The sequence below is a fragment of the Plasmodium sp. gorilla clade G2 genome (assembly GCF_900097015.1).
Source record: "Plasmodium sp. gorilla clade G2 genome assembly, chromosome: 6".
In the NCBI taxonomy this organism is placed as follows: Eukaryota; Apicomplexa; class Aconoidasida; order Haemosporida; family Plasmodiidae; genus Plasmodium; species Plasmodium adleri (nom. inval.).
The window spans coordinates 834,875-854,874 of record NC_041698.1 but is presented as its reverse complement, the minus strand read 5'-3'; the positions used below and the strand labels follow the sequence as shown (position 1 = coordinate 854,874).

Here is a 20,000-nt window from a genome sequence, read left to right as displayed (position 1 = left end):
TATTTATTTTATTTTGAAGACATATTATCATATCCATAATAATTAAAGAATAATTGAGATGAAATAATCAAGTGAATTTTCTTTCTTAAGTATTTATATAAAAAAAAATTTCATTGAAAGGTTTAAGTCTCCAAATATTATGTATATTTAATTATACTAATGTTTTTTCTATATATAATGAAAAATACATTGATATTTATTACATTTACCATGTTATTTATTTATTTTTTTTTTTTTTTTTTCTGTGTAAATAGATACAAATATGTCACTGTTTATATATTACTTATAAAATATTATTATACAAATATTTATATATGGGTAAAATTTCACAGAATTGTACATTTACTATATATATATATATATATATATATTTTTTTTTAGTTTATTCAATTTTTTTTTTTTTTTTTTTCAGATAAACGTTAAAGAATGTCTTATAATTTTATTTTTTCCTTTCTCAATATAAAGTATTATATAAGTACATAAAAATTCTTATGTGTCATAAAAAATATGACCTTTAAAATATACGTTTATATTTAGATGTAATACATTTTTCGCAATAAAAATTTTTAAATAATTAAAAAAATAAAGAAAAGAAGAATAATATAATATATATATATATATATGTATATATATATTTATTTATATTTATCTATTCATATGATATTACATTGCTGCAACCTAATCAAAAGATTCCTTTATTTATATCACATGAAAAATAATATATATATACCTTTTATTTCTCTTAAACTAGTTATGTATGTCCTAATATTTTGGCTGTATTTTTTTTTTTTTTTTTTTTTTTTTTTTTTAAATGGAAAATTTGGCTAGAAAAGTCATATAAAAAAAAAATAAATAAATAAAAATATAGCCAAAAATATAGATACTTATATATATATATATATATATATATATATATATATATATGTGTATATTTTAATTTACTTAATATACATTTTTTAATGATAGCACATAGGACATACAAAACATTTAAATACTTATATTAAAAGTTATACCTTATGTGTTTTTTTGAAATACATATTATATATTTTTATCATCATAAATTATATATAATATTAATTAAATATTGGGGTGTAGGAAGAATATAATATTTATAAATAAATATTTTTTTTTGAACACACCGCACAAAATGAAGAGTCAATAAAAAGAACATAATAAACAAAATATAAAGGGAAAAAATTTCATAATATTCAAATAAAATATAGTAAATATAAATATGTTTTATAATTAAGCATGTTTTTTTTTTTTCTTTTGTTATTCATATTATTATATGCTTTTGTACAATAAAAAAAAAGAAAAAGGAAATAAAAAATATATATATAATAAAATAATCCTTTAGTGTTTATTATTACTGTATATCTTAACACCCTTATATATATATATATATATATATATATAAAGCTTTTTTTCTTTTTTTTTTTTTTTAATGGTAATTTATATTTAAGAAAAAAAAAAAAAAAATTAGTATATAATAATTTTCAGCTTCCTTTCATTGCATAATAACATAAATTCAAGTATTAAAAAGAAGGAATTTAAGGCTTATTTAAAAAAAAAAAAAAAAAAAAAAAAAAACTATATATATATGTAATTTATTGTGTATATTCTTTTGGTATTGAAACACTGTATTTATAATAGAAAAATATTTAATAATATTATAATAATATGTTTATGTATATTATATATATTATTAATATAATTAATTTATTATTTCGACACAAGCATTTTATTCATTTTTATATATTTATAAATATATAGGTTAATTTTTTTTTTTTTTTCTTTCTTAATTATATATATATATATATATATATATATATATATATTATAATTATATAATTAATTTTATACACGTAATGTTTTATAACAATTATATAAATTTTTTTTTTATTTCTTTTTTAAGGATTTATTTTTTATATTTTATATGACCAATTTTTATACATTTTTTATTATATTATTATGTAAGAACCAATTTTATTTGGAATTTCATATAACATTTTTTTATATAAAAAAAAAAGTAGGTACATAATATTTTTATATTATATACAAATAAATAAAAAAGTACATATAAATTCATATTTTATATATAATATAGAAAAAAAAATAAGGTTGTTGTGGGTCCTAAATTATAAAAATTCTTTATAATATATTATATAAATAAAAAAATATATTTTGTAGTAATAGTATTATATATATTATATATATATATAATATAACACATAAAGAGGTATTTATTATATAATATTATTTATAATATTATTTTTACAACCACAAAATGAATATAAAAAAAATGTTTTTATAAAATTATAAACCTTATAAAATATAATAATATATTTTACTATATATAAGAAAAGTATATTTTATCATATTATATTATTATTTATACATCATATTATTTATTATATAATAAAATTTATATTATATCTTTTTATGTATATTTTAAAGAATATATATATATTTTTCATTATTTCTTTTTTTACTTTCTTATAAATATTTAAATTTCATGTTTTATTTTTTCAAAAAAATAATTTTTTTTACATTATAAATTTTAAAATAAATCTATAATATAAATATATATATAATAAAAAAATATATATATTATATTTATTATATATATAAATAATATAATATATTTTTTTATGTTTTTGTTTTAACTTTAATTATAATATATATATATATATATATATATTATATATTATATATATAATTTTTATTTTTTTTACCTTTATTTTATTTATTTATTTATTTTATTATTTTTTTTTTTTTTTCTCTATCCTCTTTTCTTTTTTGAGTCCTATTTTTTATATTTTTTTATTTTGATTTATTTTTTATATAATCTATATATATATTATAAATAAATATAAAATTAAGAAAAAAAAAAAAACAGTTAACTCTTCAAAAACAGTTAATATTTTTTTATTATGTACATGTCGTTAAATTATAAAAGAGGAATATAATAACAATATTCAATAAAATATATATTCATCTGTTGTTTAAAGAAAATATATTACATATTAAAAATACATATAAGTACAAAAAAAAAGTATTTTATATATTAAGAATTTCTTCTGTTTTTGCATGTATATCTAAAAAAATATATATAATATATACATATATATTTTTTATACTTTTTTTATTTTTATATATGAATTAATATAAGAATCAAATAATTTAAGCTTTAATACGTATTTTTATAATATTGTTTTTTTATTTTATTAATATATATATATACATAATATATTATATATATATATAATTTATATTAGATAATTTATATTTTTATATTTTCATAGAACGACATATATTATAATAAATGGCATTTTTAAATTTATATATTTATTATATATATAAATAATATAAAAATATTATATTATTACAAATAAATATATATATATATTATGTATATATAATAATATTATATAAATATAAGTATTATATATAATATATATATATATATAAAAAATATCATAATAATATATTATATTTATAATATATATAATATAATATAATTAAAAAAAAATAATATAAACACTGTATTATTTTTTGTGGAGTGTTGTTTTTTTATATATATAATATTATAATATTATTATATAATATATATTATATGTATAAATATATAATTATTAATTACATAATATAATATAATAATTAATAAATAAATATTAGTAATATATTTTTTTTATAACTTCTATTGATGATCATTTTTTTTATCAATTTTATATTTTTATTTTTAAAACAGTATTTTGAATTCTATAATAAGAAAAATTGATTTTTTCTATATTAATATATTTTTTTTTATAAGTTTATATTTTGCTTTAGTGTTTCTTGTAATATTTTATTATTTCGTTTTGAAAAAAAATATATCTCAATTGAGAAGAAAAAATAATAAAATATTGTTTTTTTTTTTTTATTTTTTTATATATATGAAATGAAAAAAAAAAAAAAAAAAAAAAAAAAAAAAAAAAAAAAAGATATAATAATATATATATATATATATATTTATATTTATATATTTATATTTTTATATGTTAAAAAAAAAAAAATTATATATATATAGTAATATTTTTTAAACCAGTGTATTATATTAATAACTGTTACTTTATATTTTAATATATATGCATATATGTATATATAGATGTAAATATAAAGTATTTTATGATTATTTATAATATAACTATTTTTCAATCTTTAGTTTTTAATACTATATATATATATATATTATTGTGATAATATTTATTATAATTAAAAATAACTTAAATGATTGTTTTTATTTAAGTTTTTTTTTTTTTTTTTAGTGATTATAAATATATTTGACCTATCACGTTAAAAAAAAAAAAAAGGATATATTGTTTTTATATAGTGTTTTTTAAAAGAATATATATTATTTATATATTTTATATGTTTATGTGTAATATATTATATATATATATATATATATATATATATTTATGAATATTCTTACAAATGCAAATTAATTAAAGAAAAAAATATAATATTATATATACACATAAACTGTATATATATATACATATATATATATAGAATTATATCTTTTATTATACACATATAGATTCTTAAAAAAATATTTATATGTTCATAATATATATATATATATATATTAATGTGTTTACTTTAAGAAGTGTGTATACCTTTTTTTTTTTTTATTTTTTTTTTTTATTTTTTTATTTTAACTTTTTTTTATATATATACATATAATATTTATGTCAAATAAATATAATTAGTATCATGAACGTATCTGTTGTAAATGTGTAATATTTATTAAATAGAAATATTTCTTATATTATAATTTATATTTTATAATTTTGTTATGTTTTGTTTATTTTAATATATTTTAATTTTTAAGTTTTTTTTTTTTTTTTTTTTTTTTTTTTTGTGTTTATATTGTTTTATATGTAATAATATTGTAATTAAAATAATTAGAAAAATTTTGATGTTGATTTAGTTACATAAAAAAATTTAATATTAAAATATATTATATATATATATATATATAATATATTTATATATATAGGAGTATACATACATAGATGTTATACATTTATATATATATTAATTTATGTGTGTTTTTTTTTTTTTTTAAATTTTAAATATTATATCTAAAATATAGAAATTATCATATGAATATATATTTTAATGTATTATTATATATATGAAATGGTAACAAAAAAAAAAAATAAGTAAAATAATAAAAATAATAAAAACAATAAAAAATTATATATAAAAAAAAAAAAAAAAAATATTAATAATAATAATAATAGTAAAGAAAAATAACAAATTGTGATATATATTTATGTGTATAAGTATATATTAATGTGCTCAAGAAGATACTATATATATGCATACATATATATATATATATAGTAGTAATATAAAATATATATATATATTTTTTTTTTCTTTTAAAATAAAAAAATAAATTTTTCTTTTAATGGAGAATCCATTTAAGATTCCAAAAAATGATGTTGAAATGAATAATAATAATAATAATAATAATTCAAAGAATATACATAATAATATACATAATAATAATATACCTAATAATAATTATTATATAAATAATAATAGTCATATAAGTAATTTTAATAAGAACCCCAATAATAGTAGTAGTAGTAATAAGAATATATTAAGAAGTAGCAAAATAAATAAAAAGTTATTATATAATACATATCCTAAGAATATTAACATATTAAATAATAATAGTAATAGTAGCAGCAGTAGCAGTAGTAGCAGTAGTAGTAGTAATAGTAGTAGTAGTAGTATTAGTATTAATTTACATATGAACACATTATCAAATAATAATAAGATAATAAAAAAAAAAGAATTTAATAACGAGTTTTTAAATAATAAGAAGAGTCCAAGTGAAGAGGATAAGAATTTTAACCTTGTATATATAAATAACAATATATTGTTTAATGAAAAAAATAATAATATTAATACATATACAAGAACATTAAGTTTTAAAAGTTGTAATAATGAGCACATACAAGAATATAAAAACGATAAATATTATGCGAGTCATATTAAGCATTTAGAAAATCTTGAAATTGATCATTTTGTAGGGGATCATAATTCCAGCTTATTCCTTTCAAATAAAGAAATCAAGTCTGGTTTAAAAGCAAATATGAGAAATAATAATATAGAAAATAATAATATAAATAAAAATAATAGTACTACTAATAATTTTGTAAGTAATAATATTGGAAAATATCTAGCTTGTGGTTTGAATGATCATAAGATAATTAATATTAGCAACAATAATAATAATTCAAATAATATTAATTCAAATAATATTAATACAAATAATATTAATACAAATAATATTAATAGAAAAAATTTATTCTTGTCACATAAAATAAATACATATAGTAACACTCAAGGTATATATTGTATAAAGAATCTTGTGGGGGAAAAAATCATCAACAATAATAATAACATCAACAATAATAATAACATCAACAATAATAATAATAGTTGTAATAATAATAATAGTAGTTGTAGTAATATACCTGTGAACGATAATAATAAAAATAATAAAAATATTATATTAGATAATTTTATGGAAATTAGAAATAAGATATATAATATTAAGAGAGAAAAAAGTGACTACGAAAAAGAAGAAAAATATCATCTTCATTTAAAAGAGTTAGATAAATATAAAAATATATCAAGTAGTAATAATATAAGAACAAATCAAAACATGACACATACTAATATGAATCCTTACGATCATATATATGGTTTTTCTGAAAAAAATAAAAAAAAAGAACAAGAATTATTAATGAAGAGAAAAGAAGATATACATAATAATAATATACATAATAATAATATACATAATAATAATAACATGAACAATATGAATAACAAAATAACATTTGTAAATATATTTGAGGATAAAAAAAATTCAGAAATCATTTTTGAAAAAAGAAAAGGATTAGATCAAGAAGAAAAATGTTTCAATTATTTAGAAAGAAAAGCAAATCATATGAACATGGATTTTAATAATAATAATAATATGAACTTTAATAATAACATCATAACAAACAATATGTATAATAATATTAATATTAATAATAATAATAATAACTTAGATTATAATAATCTGAATGGTCATTTCTTAAATAACTTATCCATTAATAACAATCATAATAGAACAAATAACGAAACAAATATAATAAACGCAGGTGTAAAAAAATATTTTCTTGTAAATGATAGAAATAGCCTTATGATGAATGAAGCAAAAAATAAATATTTAAACCATCGCCCTCTTGAAGATCATATGGATAGAAAAATAAAAAAATATGAACAAGAACAATATGAAAAGTTATCCCCTTATAAAGAATTTAAGGAAGAATCAAATAGAAACATCAATATATATCAAAATAATAATATTAATAATAATTTCAATCAAGGTGGACATAATAATAATATCAACACATCTAAATATTTATATAGACAAGGAATTAAAGGAATTAAAGAAGATGATATATTTGAAGAACATAATAAACAAGAAGTATCATATAACTCGACAGATCATCATTCCAAAAATAATTTATTAACAAATGTGATATATCAAAATGACAACAATAGTAATGTTAATCACATGAATAGTTTGAATCACATGAATAGTTTGAATCATATGAATAGTTTGAATCATATAAATAGTGTGAATCATATGAATAGTTTGAATAATATAAATTGTGTGAATAATATAAATTGTGTCAATCATATCAGCGCTTATTATAAAAACTATTTACACAATGATATCTTTGGAGACCCAAATAACAATGGATCAAGGAACAACGCTCATGTTAGAAAAGAATTTATGGAAGATAAAGATAATAATAATAAATACATAAAGAAATGCTTGAAAATTCCAAGTGATGAAAAAAATATGGAGGACTATAAAAATAATAAGGATGCTAATAAAGAGGCATTATTTAAAATGAACGAAAAAAAAAATATATGTATTGAATGTAATGACAACTTAATTAAAGGAAACAATAGCAACAATAGTTCTATATTTACAAGAGAGCATGTTGTGCATGCAAATGCAAATGGAAATTCACAGATAGCTGTAAATATGATGAATGAGAAAAAAAATAAAGATAATATTATAATATTAAATAAAAAACTTAAAAATAGTAATAGCATTATAGATATAATAGATAATGATAATAAAAATAATGATTGTAAAAAAAATATATATGTAGATGTACATAATATAAATATATCAGACAGTGAAAAGAAAAAAAAGGATTCTACTGAGGTTCCAAGTAATAACATAGATGACTTAAATAATAATAATAGTTCTTCTTATTATAAAGAAAATTGTTTTAATAATGAAAATGTTATATATGATGAAGAAAAGAATATTTTTAGAACTAAAGAAAATACAAATATTAAAATATATAGAAGAAGTTTAGAAAAAGAAAGGATGTTAAATTTTCCTTTAATTCATTTAGGAGAGAATGATGTAATAGTTAAAAGAATTAAATTATATTATCCTTTAAGAAATAAGAATGTCTTTACGAATATTTCAAAAATTATTTTTATGACAAATACGAATATATGTTCATTATATATAAGTGATTCTTTATTGATCCATTATGATAATATCAAAATAAGTTCATACTTGTCTAAAGGTGGTTTTGGTGTGGTATATAAGGGTAGCTTGATAAGGAAGATGAAGAGAAATGATATGCTGTCTAATGAGGATATGGGTACTGAGGAGAGGGGTGATTCACAGGGTAACAGGAAGGATAAAATGAAGGAAGGAGATTATGATGATGAGGAGGAAGAAGATGATGATGAGGAAGAAGATGATGAAGATGAGGAAGATGACGATGATGATGATGACGACGATGATGATGATGATGACGACGACGATGATGACGATGATGATGATGACGATGACGATGATGACAACGACGATGATGACAACGACAATGATGACAACGACAATGATGACGACGATAATGATGACGACGATAATGATAACCATAAGGATGACCCCTTTAATTTTCCCATTGAGAGTCCAAATCAAAAGTGTGCAAAAAATAAAATAAGAAATGAGTATGACGAAGATTATATAAAAAACCTGTGTGAAGGGAGATACATAAGAGATGGTGGTGATGACAATGAATTTTTCAGTATTAACAATAATAAGAATGAAATGAACAATAATAACGTGAATGATAATATAAATAATAATAACAATAATATTTTTTATAGACAACGTAATAGTGTTTATTATGACGAGGTTGATAAGAACGGAGAAAAGAATGGTAAAGAAAATGAAATGAAAGATGAAAATAATTGTAGTATAAAGAAGAAAAAAAAATGTCATAATAATGATACTTCAAAATGTATAAAGAGTAATAAAAAATTATGTTATTTAAGAAATCAATTGATAGAAAAATTTTTTGATTCATTGAATTATAAAATAGATCAAAATGAAGATTGTGTTGATAAAATAGATGATAAAGAAAAATATAATTTTAATTTATTTACAAATGGTGATAATTGTATGTATGATCATATGTTGAGAACTGGGAAGAAAGATATGGCTCTACCTAATGCAACAAATAATGTATTATCAAATAATATCCCATATAATAATAATAATAATAATAATAATAATGTGGTAAATATAAATAATGTCAATAATAATCACAACCTTACGAATAGTAGTAATAATTTCGGAACTGAGAATAACTTACTAAGTAGTCTCATACATCTAAATAGATCAAGCGAGATAAACAAAAAAGGTTTGGGCTTCCAAACAAATGATCCTAATATTTTAGATAAAGAACATTATTATTTTAAAGATGAAAAGAAAAACAATAATATTGGAGAAACATCCAATTATGTTCATACATCGAATAATCAACAATATATTGTAAATCAAGCTAATGATATTATTGATGAAGAATATTGTAATGAGAATAAAGAGAAAATTAATAATTGTTGTTGTGGTTCTTTAAAAGATGATTGCTGTAATAAAAATAATCAATGTGGTTCATCACAGTTTAATGAAATAAGACGATTAAAAAAGAAAATGATAAAATATATTTATTCAGATAAAATGAGTGATAAAATTATTATTGATAAGAATGAATTTTTAAATGAATTAGATAAAATAATATCTAAAATGAAAACGATAAATAAAGATTTAGAAAAAAAACATCATGAAGAAATTATGTCGTATTTATTGTTAGATGTATATCATAATAATATTGTTTATAAAAATAATTATGGATTCTTATATGTAAATAGTAAAAATATTATAACATATGGTATAACCAAAGAGAGCTTATATATATTTGACAATAAAAATATATTCCATTATTATAGTGATAAATGTATATTTAAAATAATATTTATAGATGAACATAAAGAATTATTAAAGTTTAAAAATTTTACAGTTTTTAATGTATTAAATAATGAAAAAATAGTAAATAATTCTTCTATTTTAAAGAATGAAATTGATAAACATAAAAATGGATTAAACAAGCTAGCTATTATACCATTTAGTAAAATGAGTATAAATAATTTATTGCATGCACTCATATTTGGATTCCTAAAATTTCTTTTTAATTTAAGAAAAAAATATCACAAACAACCTAATGGAAATTGTGCATGTAATATGGAAGATCATAATATAATAAATAATATAGTAATTGAAAATAATATTATATATAATAAGAATGATCCTACTTGTATTCTATCATCTAATATGAAGGCTTCGAATGAGTCTCTTAACAACATATTGGTATCTCCCTGTAGTATAGAAAAAGGTGATCATATAAATAACAACATGTATCATAATAAATGCAATCATCAAATGAATTATAACATCATTATAAATGATACGAACATTCAAAATGTTGTAGGTAATAATTTGGATCATTATATAATGTGTAATTGTCAAGTGGTCGATACGGATGATAAGAAGAAAGGAGGTCCAACAAGTATAAATAATGTGAATGAAAAGGAAAATATGAATAAATACAACAATAATAATAATATGAATAATATGAATAATATGAATAATATGAATAATTTGAATAATTTGATTAATATTAATTGTTCTGGTGAAGCACATAATAAAGGTGGTAATCAAGATGACAACAATAATAATAATAATATGAATCGTCATAATATAAACCATGAAAATTTTCTCAATAACCATATGCATGCAGCAGATGATCATCATTCAATGATACCAAAAAATGTAGTAGACAAAATAGATAACAAAGGCAAAATTAATTCAAGTAATTGCCTTATTAGTAGTACCCTTATAAACACAAATAATTCAGACGAATCAAAGACGACCATGCTCTTAAATCTTTCAAAGAATAATAAAAATATTTCAAAAGAATATATAATTAATGAAAAAGAATATACATATTCTCCAAAAATTAATGACAAGGAGGAACAACAACCACATATGGTATCTCCAGAGTGTAGTGAAAAGGGGGAACTGCAAGGAAAAATGAAAAAAAAGGAAAATAATAATAAAAATGATAAGAAAAAAAAGAAAAAGAAAAAAGAAAATGAAAATAAAAATAAAAAGAATAAAAGTAAAAGCAAAAATAAAAGTAAAAGCAAAAATAAAAGTAACAAAATGGAAGATCATGTAAAAAAAAATAACAAAAAAAATAAAAATCATATGAATCATGAGAAAGATAAGGATCATGATGTTGATGTTGATGGTGATGGTGATAATTATGGTGATAGTAACAAATGTATAAACAATAATTTGAGAAAAAAAGAAAATAGGAATAATAATAAATTGGATGATAATCATAGTACTACTCATCATGATAGTGAAGAAATAATATATATGAAAACCCCGGTTGCTATAAAAATCCATGATTTAAAAGATAGTAAAAATTTAAAAAATTTCCTTAGAGAAATAGAAATATATAAAAATTTACAGCGTCCAAATATATGTACATTTTATGGTATATGTATAAAATCAAATAAGTTAATGTTATTATTAGAATATTATGCAAAAGGAAATTTATTTAATTTTTTAAAAAATAAAAATAAAATACATAAAAAACAAAGATTAGAATGGGCAATACAAATATCATGTATAGTACATGAGTTGCATGCACACAATCCACCAATAATAAATGGAGATATAAAAACATCAAATATATTAATAGATGATGATATGAATTTAGTAATGTGTGATTTTGGAAAAGCTAGATTTAAAAATACTAAACTATATAGTAATTTTGGATCCTATAGATATATGGCACCTGAAACATTTAGTTGTACGACTGAAGTTACAGAAAAAATTGATATATGGAGTGCAGCATGTTGTATTGTTGAAATATTTTCAAGTAAATATCCTTATTATAATTTAACAAAAAATGTTAAAATCAGACATGAATTATTAGTTAATAAAAGAACTCCTCATATACCTAACTTCTTACCAAACTCCATAAAAAAATGCTTGCAAAAGTGTTTTAGTTTTCAGCCAGAGGATAGACCAACAGCATATGAAATGTATAAGTCTCTTAAAAAAATTAAGGTCGTAGAGTGATATATGATATGTGTACATAGAACCATAAATATATATTATATATATATATTATATATTTATATATATATTTATATATATGTTTGGTTTTTTTTTTTTTTTTTTTTCTTTTTTTGGCATGAAGAAAATTTTCAAAATTATATGTATATCCATATCATATATTATATTTTATACCTTTTATGTTTTATTTAAATTTTTCAATATTATTATTTTAATAATATATCATAAAAATAAATAAATATATATATATATATATTATATATATGTGTGAATATATTTATTTATTTGTTTATTATAATTTATATTAATACACCCCCCCCCCCATTTTATGTTTTAAAATTTTTGTTTCCAAGTATTTTGCGCATTTTCTTTTTTATTTTAATAAAAATATATACATACATTATAAAATATATATATATATATATATATATATATATATATATGTATTATATTTTTATTTATTTCTATGTTTAATATAAATTTTTTAGTTTTTTAACTTTAAAGTTTTAATATATTTTTTAATAAGATCTTTAAATATGTATAATAATTATTTTTTTGAATTATTGAAAAATTCAAATATTAACAGTATGGTACAGTCCAATAAGCAAACATGAAAAAATAAAAATAAAAAATAAATATATATATATATAATATATATATATCATATTTATATTTTTATATATTATATATCACCGTCATCCTACATTATTATTATTTTATTTTATTTTATTTTTTTGGATTATATAAAATATTTTAAAATATGTTACATTTCTTTGTTCAAAAAAATAATCATTTTTTGTATACCATAAAATATGAGATCTTTTATAATTATATGGTTTGTAAATATTGAAATGAAATAAAATAAAAAAAATATATATATATATATGTATATATATTAAAATATGTAAACATAAATATTAACACATAATCTTCTCTCTCAAACTTTATATATATATATATATATATATATTTATTTATTTATTTATTTATCTATCATGTGATGGCAAGAGGTAATGCGCCCTGCATATTATAGCATCATCATAAATGTTTATAAAAAAAAAGGAATCATTTCTTTCGAACCTTTATAATTTATTAAAGAAACAAAAGTTTAAGTTCAGTCATTATATAGAAGGTAAGAATGATAATTTTAGAAAGCAAATAAATGAAGAATATGAAAGAATTCAACGCAATATTCCTTTAAATGAGAATGATATATTTAAAATAAGAAATGTTATGATAAGAATTGGGAATGATAAAAGGATACTTAGTAATATTATACATACATATAATATTCCTTCTTTTTTTTTATTAGATAAAGATGTAAGAAATCATTTCTTGAATTATATTAAAAATAATATAAGTTATGCTGACCAATTAAGAAATGGTGTCCTTATGAATAATGATGTAGATGAAAAGAAGGATGATAATTTTTTAAATATACAAGATAAAAAATATAATAATGATAATATTAAACAAGATAATTCTTGTAACATATTAAATTTATATGATCATACCAATCAGAATTATTCAACTACTGCACCTAATCAAATATATAGTAATAATAATAATAATAATAATATTAATGGTAATAATAATTATTGTTATGATAAACCGAATGTAGATATAAGAAAAGAAAAATTAAAACGGTCTGATGAAATTATTATGAATATATTATTAATATTTATTAAAAAATATTATTATAAGCAATGGATGTTTTATGAACACATAAAAAGATTATGTGATTATAGAGAAATAATGTTATATATAATGAATAAAAATAAAAAGCATGTAAGGAATATATATTTATATGTTGGACCACCAAACAGTGGAAAGACTTATCATGCATTTCAAAAATTGTTGGTATCTAAAAATGGATTATATTGTTCTCCTTTAAGATTATTAGCATGGGAGATATATTCTAAATTGACAGGAATGAATAAACAAGTTAATTTATTAACAGGTCAGGAAGTAATAATCAAAAATAATCAAGTTAATGAAAATGATAATAATCGTGTTAATGAACATTATAATAATCAAATTAATGAAAATGATAATAATCGTGTTAATGAACATTATAATAATCATGTTAATGAACATCATAATAATCAAGTTAATGAATATCATAATAATCATGTTAATGAACATCATAATGTCTCACATACTGTATGCACAATCGAGATGACCCCCTTAAATAAAAAATACGATTGTGCTATTGTTGATGAAATACAAATGATAAATAACGAATTAAGAGGATACGCATGGACTAACGTTCTTATGAATTTAAATTGTAAAGATATATATCTTTGTGGTAGTGAATATATTATAGATTTAATAAAAAATTTAGCTGATATATTCAATGATCAACTATTTATTAAAAAGTTCGAAAGGTTAGGTTCTTTACAGTTACTAGAATATAACACAACATTAGAAGATGTTGAAACAGGTGACTGTATTATAACCTTCTCAAGAAATAATATTATGTTACTAAAAAAAATTTTAGAAAAAAACAATAAAAGAGTATTTGTAATATATGGATCCTTACCACCAGATTCAAAGAAAAAACAAATAAATCTGTTTAATCAATATTGTAAAGATGACATGGATCAAACAAAAGAAATAATAACACAAAGAGAACAAAAACACAATCAACATAATATATATTTATTGTATGAAAAAAAAATAGAAGAATATAAAATTAAAATAAATAATTACAAACAGAGATTCAATAAACACGATCTTAAATCTAATATGAATAAATATTATGATTCAATTTCTTATTACAAAAATATTTTGAGAAAATATTTTCATTGCGTCAAAAAATATACATATCATCAAAAAAACAAAACAACAAAAAAAAAACAAACAGTTTTAATAGCTACAGATGTTATAGGTATGGGTTTAAATATAAATATTAAAAGAATAATTTTTTATTCCTTAAAAAAATATGATGGAGATATTTTAAGATATTTAACTATTTCGGAATTTTTACAAATAGCTGGAAGGGCAGGTCGTTTTAATCCTTCATCTGAAAATAAATCTATAGGATATATTACATGTATACACATAGAAGATATAGAAATATTGAAAACTATATTTAAACATAAATATATAAATAGTCTCAATTATATATCAACTGGTGATCTACAAGAGGGGAAAAAGGAATTAAATAGATCTCATTCGGATAGCTTACACAATATAAATAATTTATTGAATATCCAATATTCAACATTATTAGAAATATATAATATGATAAAAAAGGAAAGAGCTATGAAGGAAGAGCAAATGGAAACAAGTATCGAAATGAATGATATATATAGTGGAGACAATAAAAAATTGAAAATAATAAAAAATATGCATAATAATAATAATAATATACATAATAATAATGATGGTGATAATTTTATTTGCACCCTTAATTTTACAAATAATTATAAAGCAAAGGCAGGATTCTTCCCACAGTATTATGCCGTTGAAGAATTAAGAAAAACTTTAGAATATGAATACAATTCAAAAATTAAACTACATGAAATACTTAAAATATTAGTTGATTATGTAAGATTAAATGATGAATATTTTTTTTTAACAAAAAATTATAATAATATGATTACTATTACAAAGGAGTTAGAACATATTAATTTAGAACCAAAGATTCTTTTTACATATTCCTTATGTCCAATAAATATAAATAATATTATTCTTCTTAATACATTAAAAACTTTTTGTATGTGTCATAGTATATTAGGGTATGTAGATTTTTTTCATTGTGTCAATAATAATATATTCTCTCATGTAGATGGCAACAAATATTTTGATCTATTAAATAATGAAACCAATAGTAATAATACAGCAAATCATAGTATATCATATAGTAATATTCAAAGGGATACTAATGTAAAAACAAATTTTATAAATCAATATGATGGATATGTAAATGAAAATGTGATAAATAATATAAATTATATAGATCATAATAATAATAATAAGTATGATATATCGACTAATAGCTTTTATTTTAATAAAAAAATAGATATAGACAACAATATAAATGTCAACACAATATGTGAACATAATCAAGGGGAAATAAAAGGTATGAACACACAAATTAATAATGATGATAATATAATTCATATAGATGAATATACTCAATTATTAGAAATGTATTATGAAATGATGGATATGTATTGTTGGCTATATACAAAATTCCCAGATGTATATAAAAATATAAATTTAGTAACTAACGAAAAAAAAAAAGTCTCTATGAAAATTATTCATATGCTAACACACACATTTAAGGATAAATAAACAAGCGTGTTAATCAAAAAAGGGTAAAAATAAAATGAATAAATAATAAATTAATATATACAATTATTTTGTGAAAAGCCAAAAATATTCAAAAATTTAAACATTAGAGTAATTAAGCATATTTTTATAAAAGTACAAATGAAAAAAAATTATAATATATATGTATATATATATATATATATATATATAATGGAATAAATATGTTTATATTAAAAAAAAAAAAAAAAAAAAAACTCTTTTTTTTTTTTTCTTTCTTCATAAATATATACATAAATACATACATATATATATTTATTATTGTTTATAATTTTTTATGTTGTGTTTGTATTTTCTTCTTTATTCAAACCTACACTGTCTGATGGAAGTGGAGGAGGATTTGTGTCTGGAGCAGGCGCATTGACTAGTAACTGCTCTGCATAATTCATAGGCATTTGTGCCCAATCTACAAAATAAAAAAAAAATATATAAATAATTATATTAAAGAAAAAATATTCAAACTATACAATATATAAATAATAAGAAATATATTCACATATATATATATATATATATATATATATATATATATATTTTTACTTGCATAATTCTGCATGTATAGTGGGTCTAGAGATAATGGTGGATTTGTTTGATATGCAAATGCAGGATTTATCATAATATCATTATCAACAAATGGGAGATTAAGAAAATTTGGTAATATAGGTGGTAATGGAGGTGTTAAAGGTATATTATTTACATTATTAAAATTTAACATGTTATTAAAATGATTTTCATTATTATTTTGTGGAAGAGGTATAAAATTAGGATTGTTCATATTATGATGATTTGATGGATTAAATTTATTTATATTAATAGGATAATTATTCATATAATTATTATTATATTCATTATCATTTTTATATAACTCATTATTATCATTTATCTGATTATTATTATTATTATTATTATTTTTATATATATCATTTATATCATTTATATTATTACTATTTGTTGGAATCATATTATTATCATGTGATATATTATATTTATCATTATTCATATTCATTATATCATTTTGATTTGTAATATTATCCATTGTATTTTCATTTAATTTTTTATATATGTCATCATTTTTTTTGTCTTTATTCGGATGATCACCATTTAATTCATTCATCATTTTTTCATATTCTAAATCCATTTTTATTTTGTCCATTTTATATATTCCATTATATCCTTGTGTTGTATTTGTTATTGGGTCATATAATGGAGGAGGTGGTGGAGGTGGGGGAGGTGCAGGTGAATGTAGATGTGCATGTATAGGTTGTGATATGTCATTGGAATTTTCTAGATCATTTTTATTAATATAATTAGATGAAGATTGTTTGGCTAGTTTACAGTCTAAAGTAATATGACCATGATCTCCACATAAATTACATTTAATTTCTGGTTTTTTAAAATTTTGTATATTCATATTTTCTGGGCATTCAAATGTTAAATGTGTATTTGAATTACATATAGAACATCTTTGTGTATCTAATTGACTTAAGTTAATACCATTAACTAGAGCTAATTGTTCTAATCCTTTTCTTTTATATTCTTCATGTAAAGGATGAAAAGGATCTAATAAAGGTGTTATTAAACTAACAGCCTTTTCTACACATTCTTCTGTATCAGCTGCTATATGTACATGTTTAGGCATAGCAGCTTCTATTTCAGTCTGATGATCTGTTTTTTTACCTTCTTTTAATGTGCCTTTTCCTCTTATACTTATTTGGGCACCACTCTCAGCTTCTAATCGTTTATGATTACAACCACGTGGACCAATAATTAAACCCATAAAATTATATTCTGGATATTTATCTATAGGTATTTCAATCTTACGAATTTTCTTTATTGGTTTATAAGTAGGAGGTGCTACAAATCCATCTACATGTTTTAATAAATATTCTATTAACCTATGATGTTCTTCTATCATACTATTTTTTATTCTTGCTTCTCTTGTATTAATCCTACTACCATTCTTGTCATATATAGGAGGTGGAGAAGGCGGTCGAATATCTGGATCTACATATTCTAATTCCCCTTTATTTAATTTTTTTGTTAATTCATCATATCTTTGTTCTCTCAAAAACTGATCTAACTGAGCAGGAGTTAAACCTGGTGGGAAATCAACAAAAGGTAATGGTAGATAAGGTTTATAATCTTCAGACCCCCACTTGTTTGATACCACTACTTTATTTTCTATAATATTATTAGTTGCATTCCTTTCCCATCTAGATTTTTTTTTGCTATTCTCATCGCTTAGTTTTTCCACGGGTAATATATTAACAAGCGCAACCAGCGGGTCATAATACATTTCGCAGAAAAAAAAATAAATAATAATAAAATATAAATAAATAAATATATATATATATATATATATATATATATATATATGTAATAATATTGTTATATACTATACTTTGATATGTGATTATTTAAGGTACTACTTAGTAGCATATAAATTTTGTTATTATCATTTTTTATATGTTCTTTTTAATAGTAATTTTAAATCAGTTCAATCTCTCACATATATATATATATATACATATATATGTTCGTTTTATAAATATTGTTGTCTCATATGATTTTTCTTTATATATATTAAATGTATTGTTTATATTATATTATTATGTTCATAAATTTTTAAATATATGTAACCCTCTATAACATATTACTTATTTATCGACTGGACTCATAATTCATTACTTCAAACTAAAAAGAAATGTTCATTAGATATATTTATTCCATATATATAAATAATTCAAAAAAAAAAAAATAATAAAAGGAAACTTTTAATTATATAAATAATATATATATATATATATATATATATATAAGTTTTATTTATTTTATTTTTTTCCCCTATAATATTTTTTCTGTATACAAGGTCTTTCTCTCTAAATATTATATATTTTTTTTTTTATATCTGTTAAATTATATAAAATAACTCATCGTAATAAATGTATATTTTATATTTTGTTTTATTATTTTATTAATTTTTAAAAAAAAAAAAAAAAAAAAAAAAAACATATATAATATATATTATATAATGAATTATAGGAAAAAAAGAACCATATACAATTCCTTATTACTT

General features: G+C 18.6%; 3 protein-coding genes across 3 annotated transcripts; 2 read left to right on the top strand and 1 right to left on the bottom strand.

The window, feature by feature from the left end:
• Positions 1-5,461: 5,461 nt before the first annotated feature.
• PADL01_0621900 (tyrosine kinase-like protein, putative) lies at positions 5,462-12,589 on the top strand (the record flags this gene model as incomplete). The annotated part of the gene is made up of 1 exon (XM_028680955.1): positions 5,462-12,589. One exon carries the CDS (start codon positions 5,462-5,464, stop codon positions 12,587-12,589), a length of 7,128 nt encoding a protein of 2,375 aa, XP_028537381.1.
• Positions 12,590-13,630: 1,041 nt separating this feature from the next.
• PADL01_0621800 (ATP dependent DEAD-box helicase, putative) lies at positions 13,631-16,888 on the top strand (the record flags this gene model as incomplete). Its single annotated transcript, XM_028680954.1, has 1 exon — positions 13,631-16,888. One exon carries the CDS (start codon positions 13,631-13,633, stop codon positions 16,886-16,888), a length of 3,258 nt encoding a protein of 1,085 aa, XP_028537380.1.
• Positions 16,889-17,199: 311 nt separating this feature from the next.
• On the bottom strand, positions 17,200-19,220 carry PADL01_0621700 (transcription or splicing factor-like protein, putative; the record flags this gene model as incomplete). The annotated part of the gene is made up of 2 exons (XM_028680953.1): positions 17,200-17,330; positions 17,465-19,220. The coding sequence occupies 2 exons, from the start codon at positions 19,218-19,220 to the stop codon at positions 17,200-17,202; spliced, it is 1,887 nt and encodes a 628-aa protein (XP_028537379.1).
• Positions 19,221-20,000: the final 780 nt, after the last annotated feature.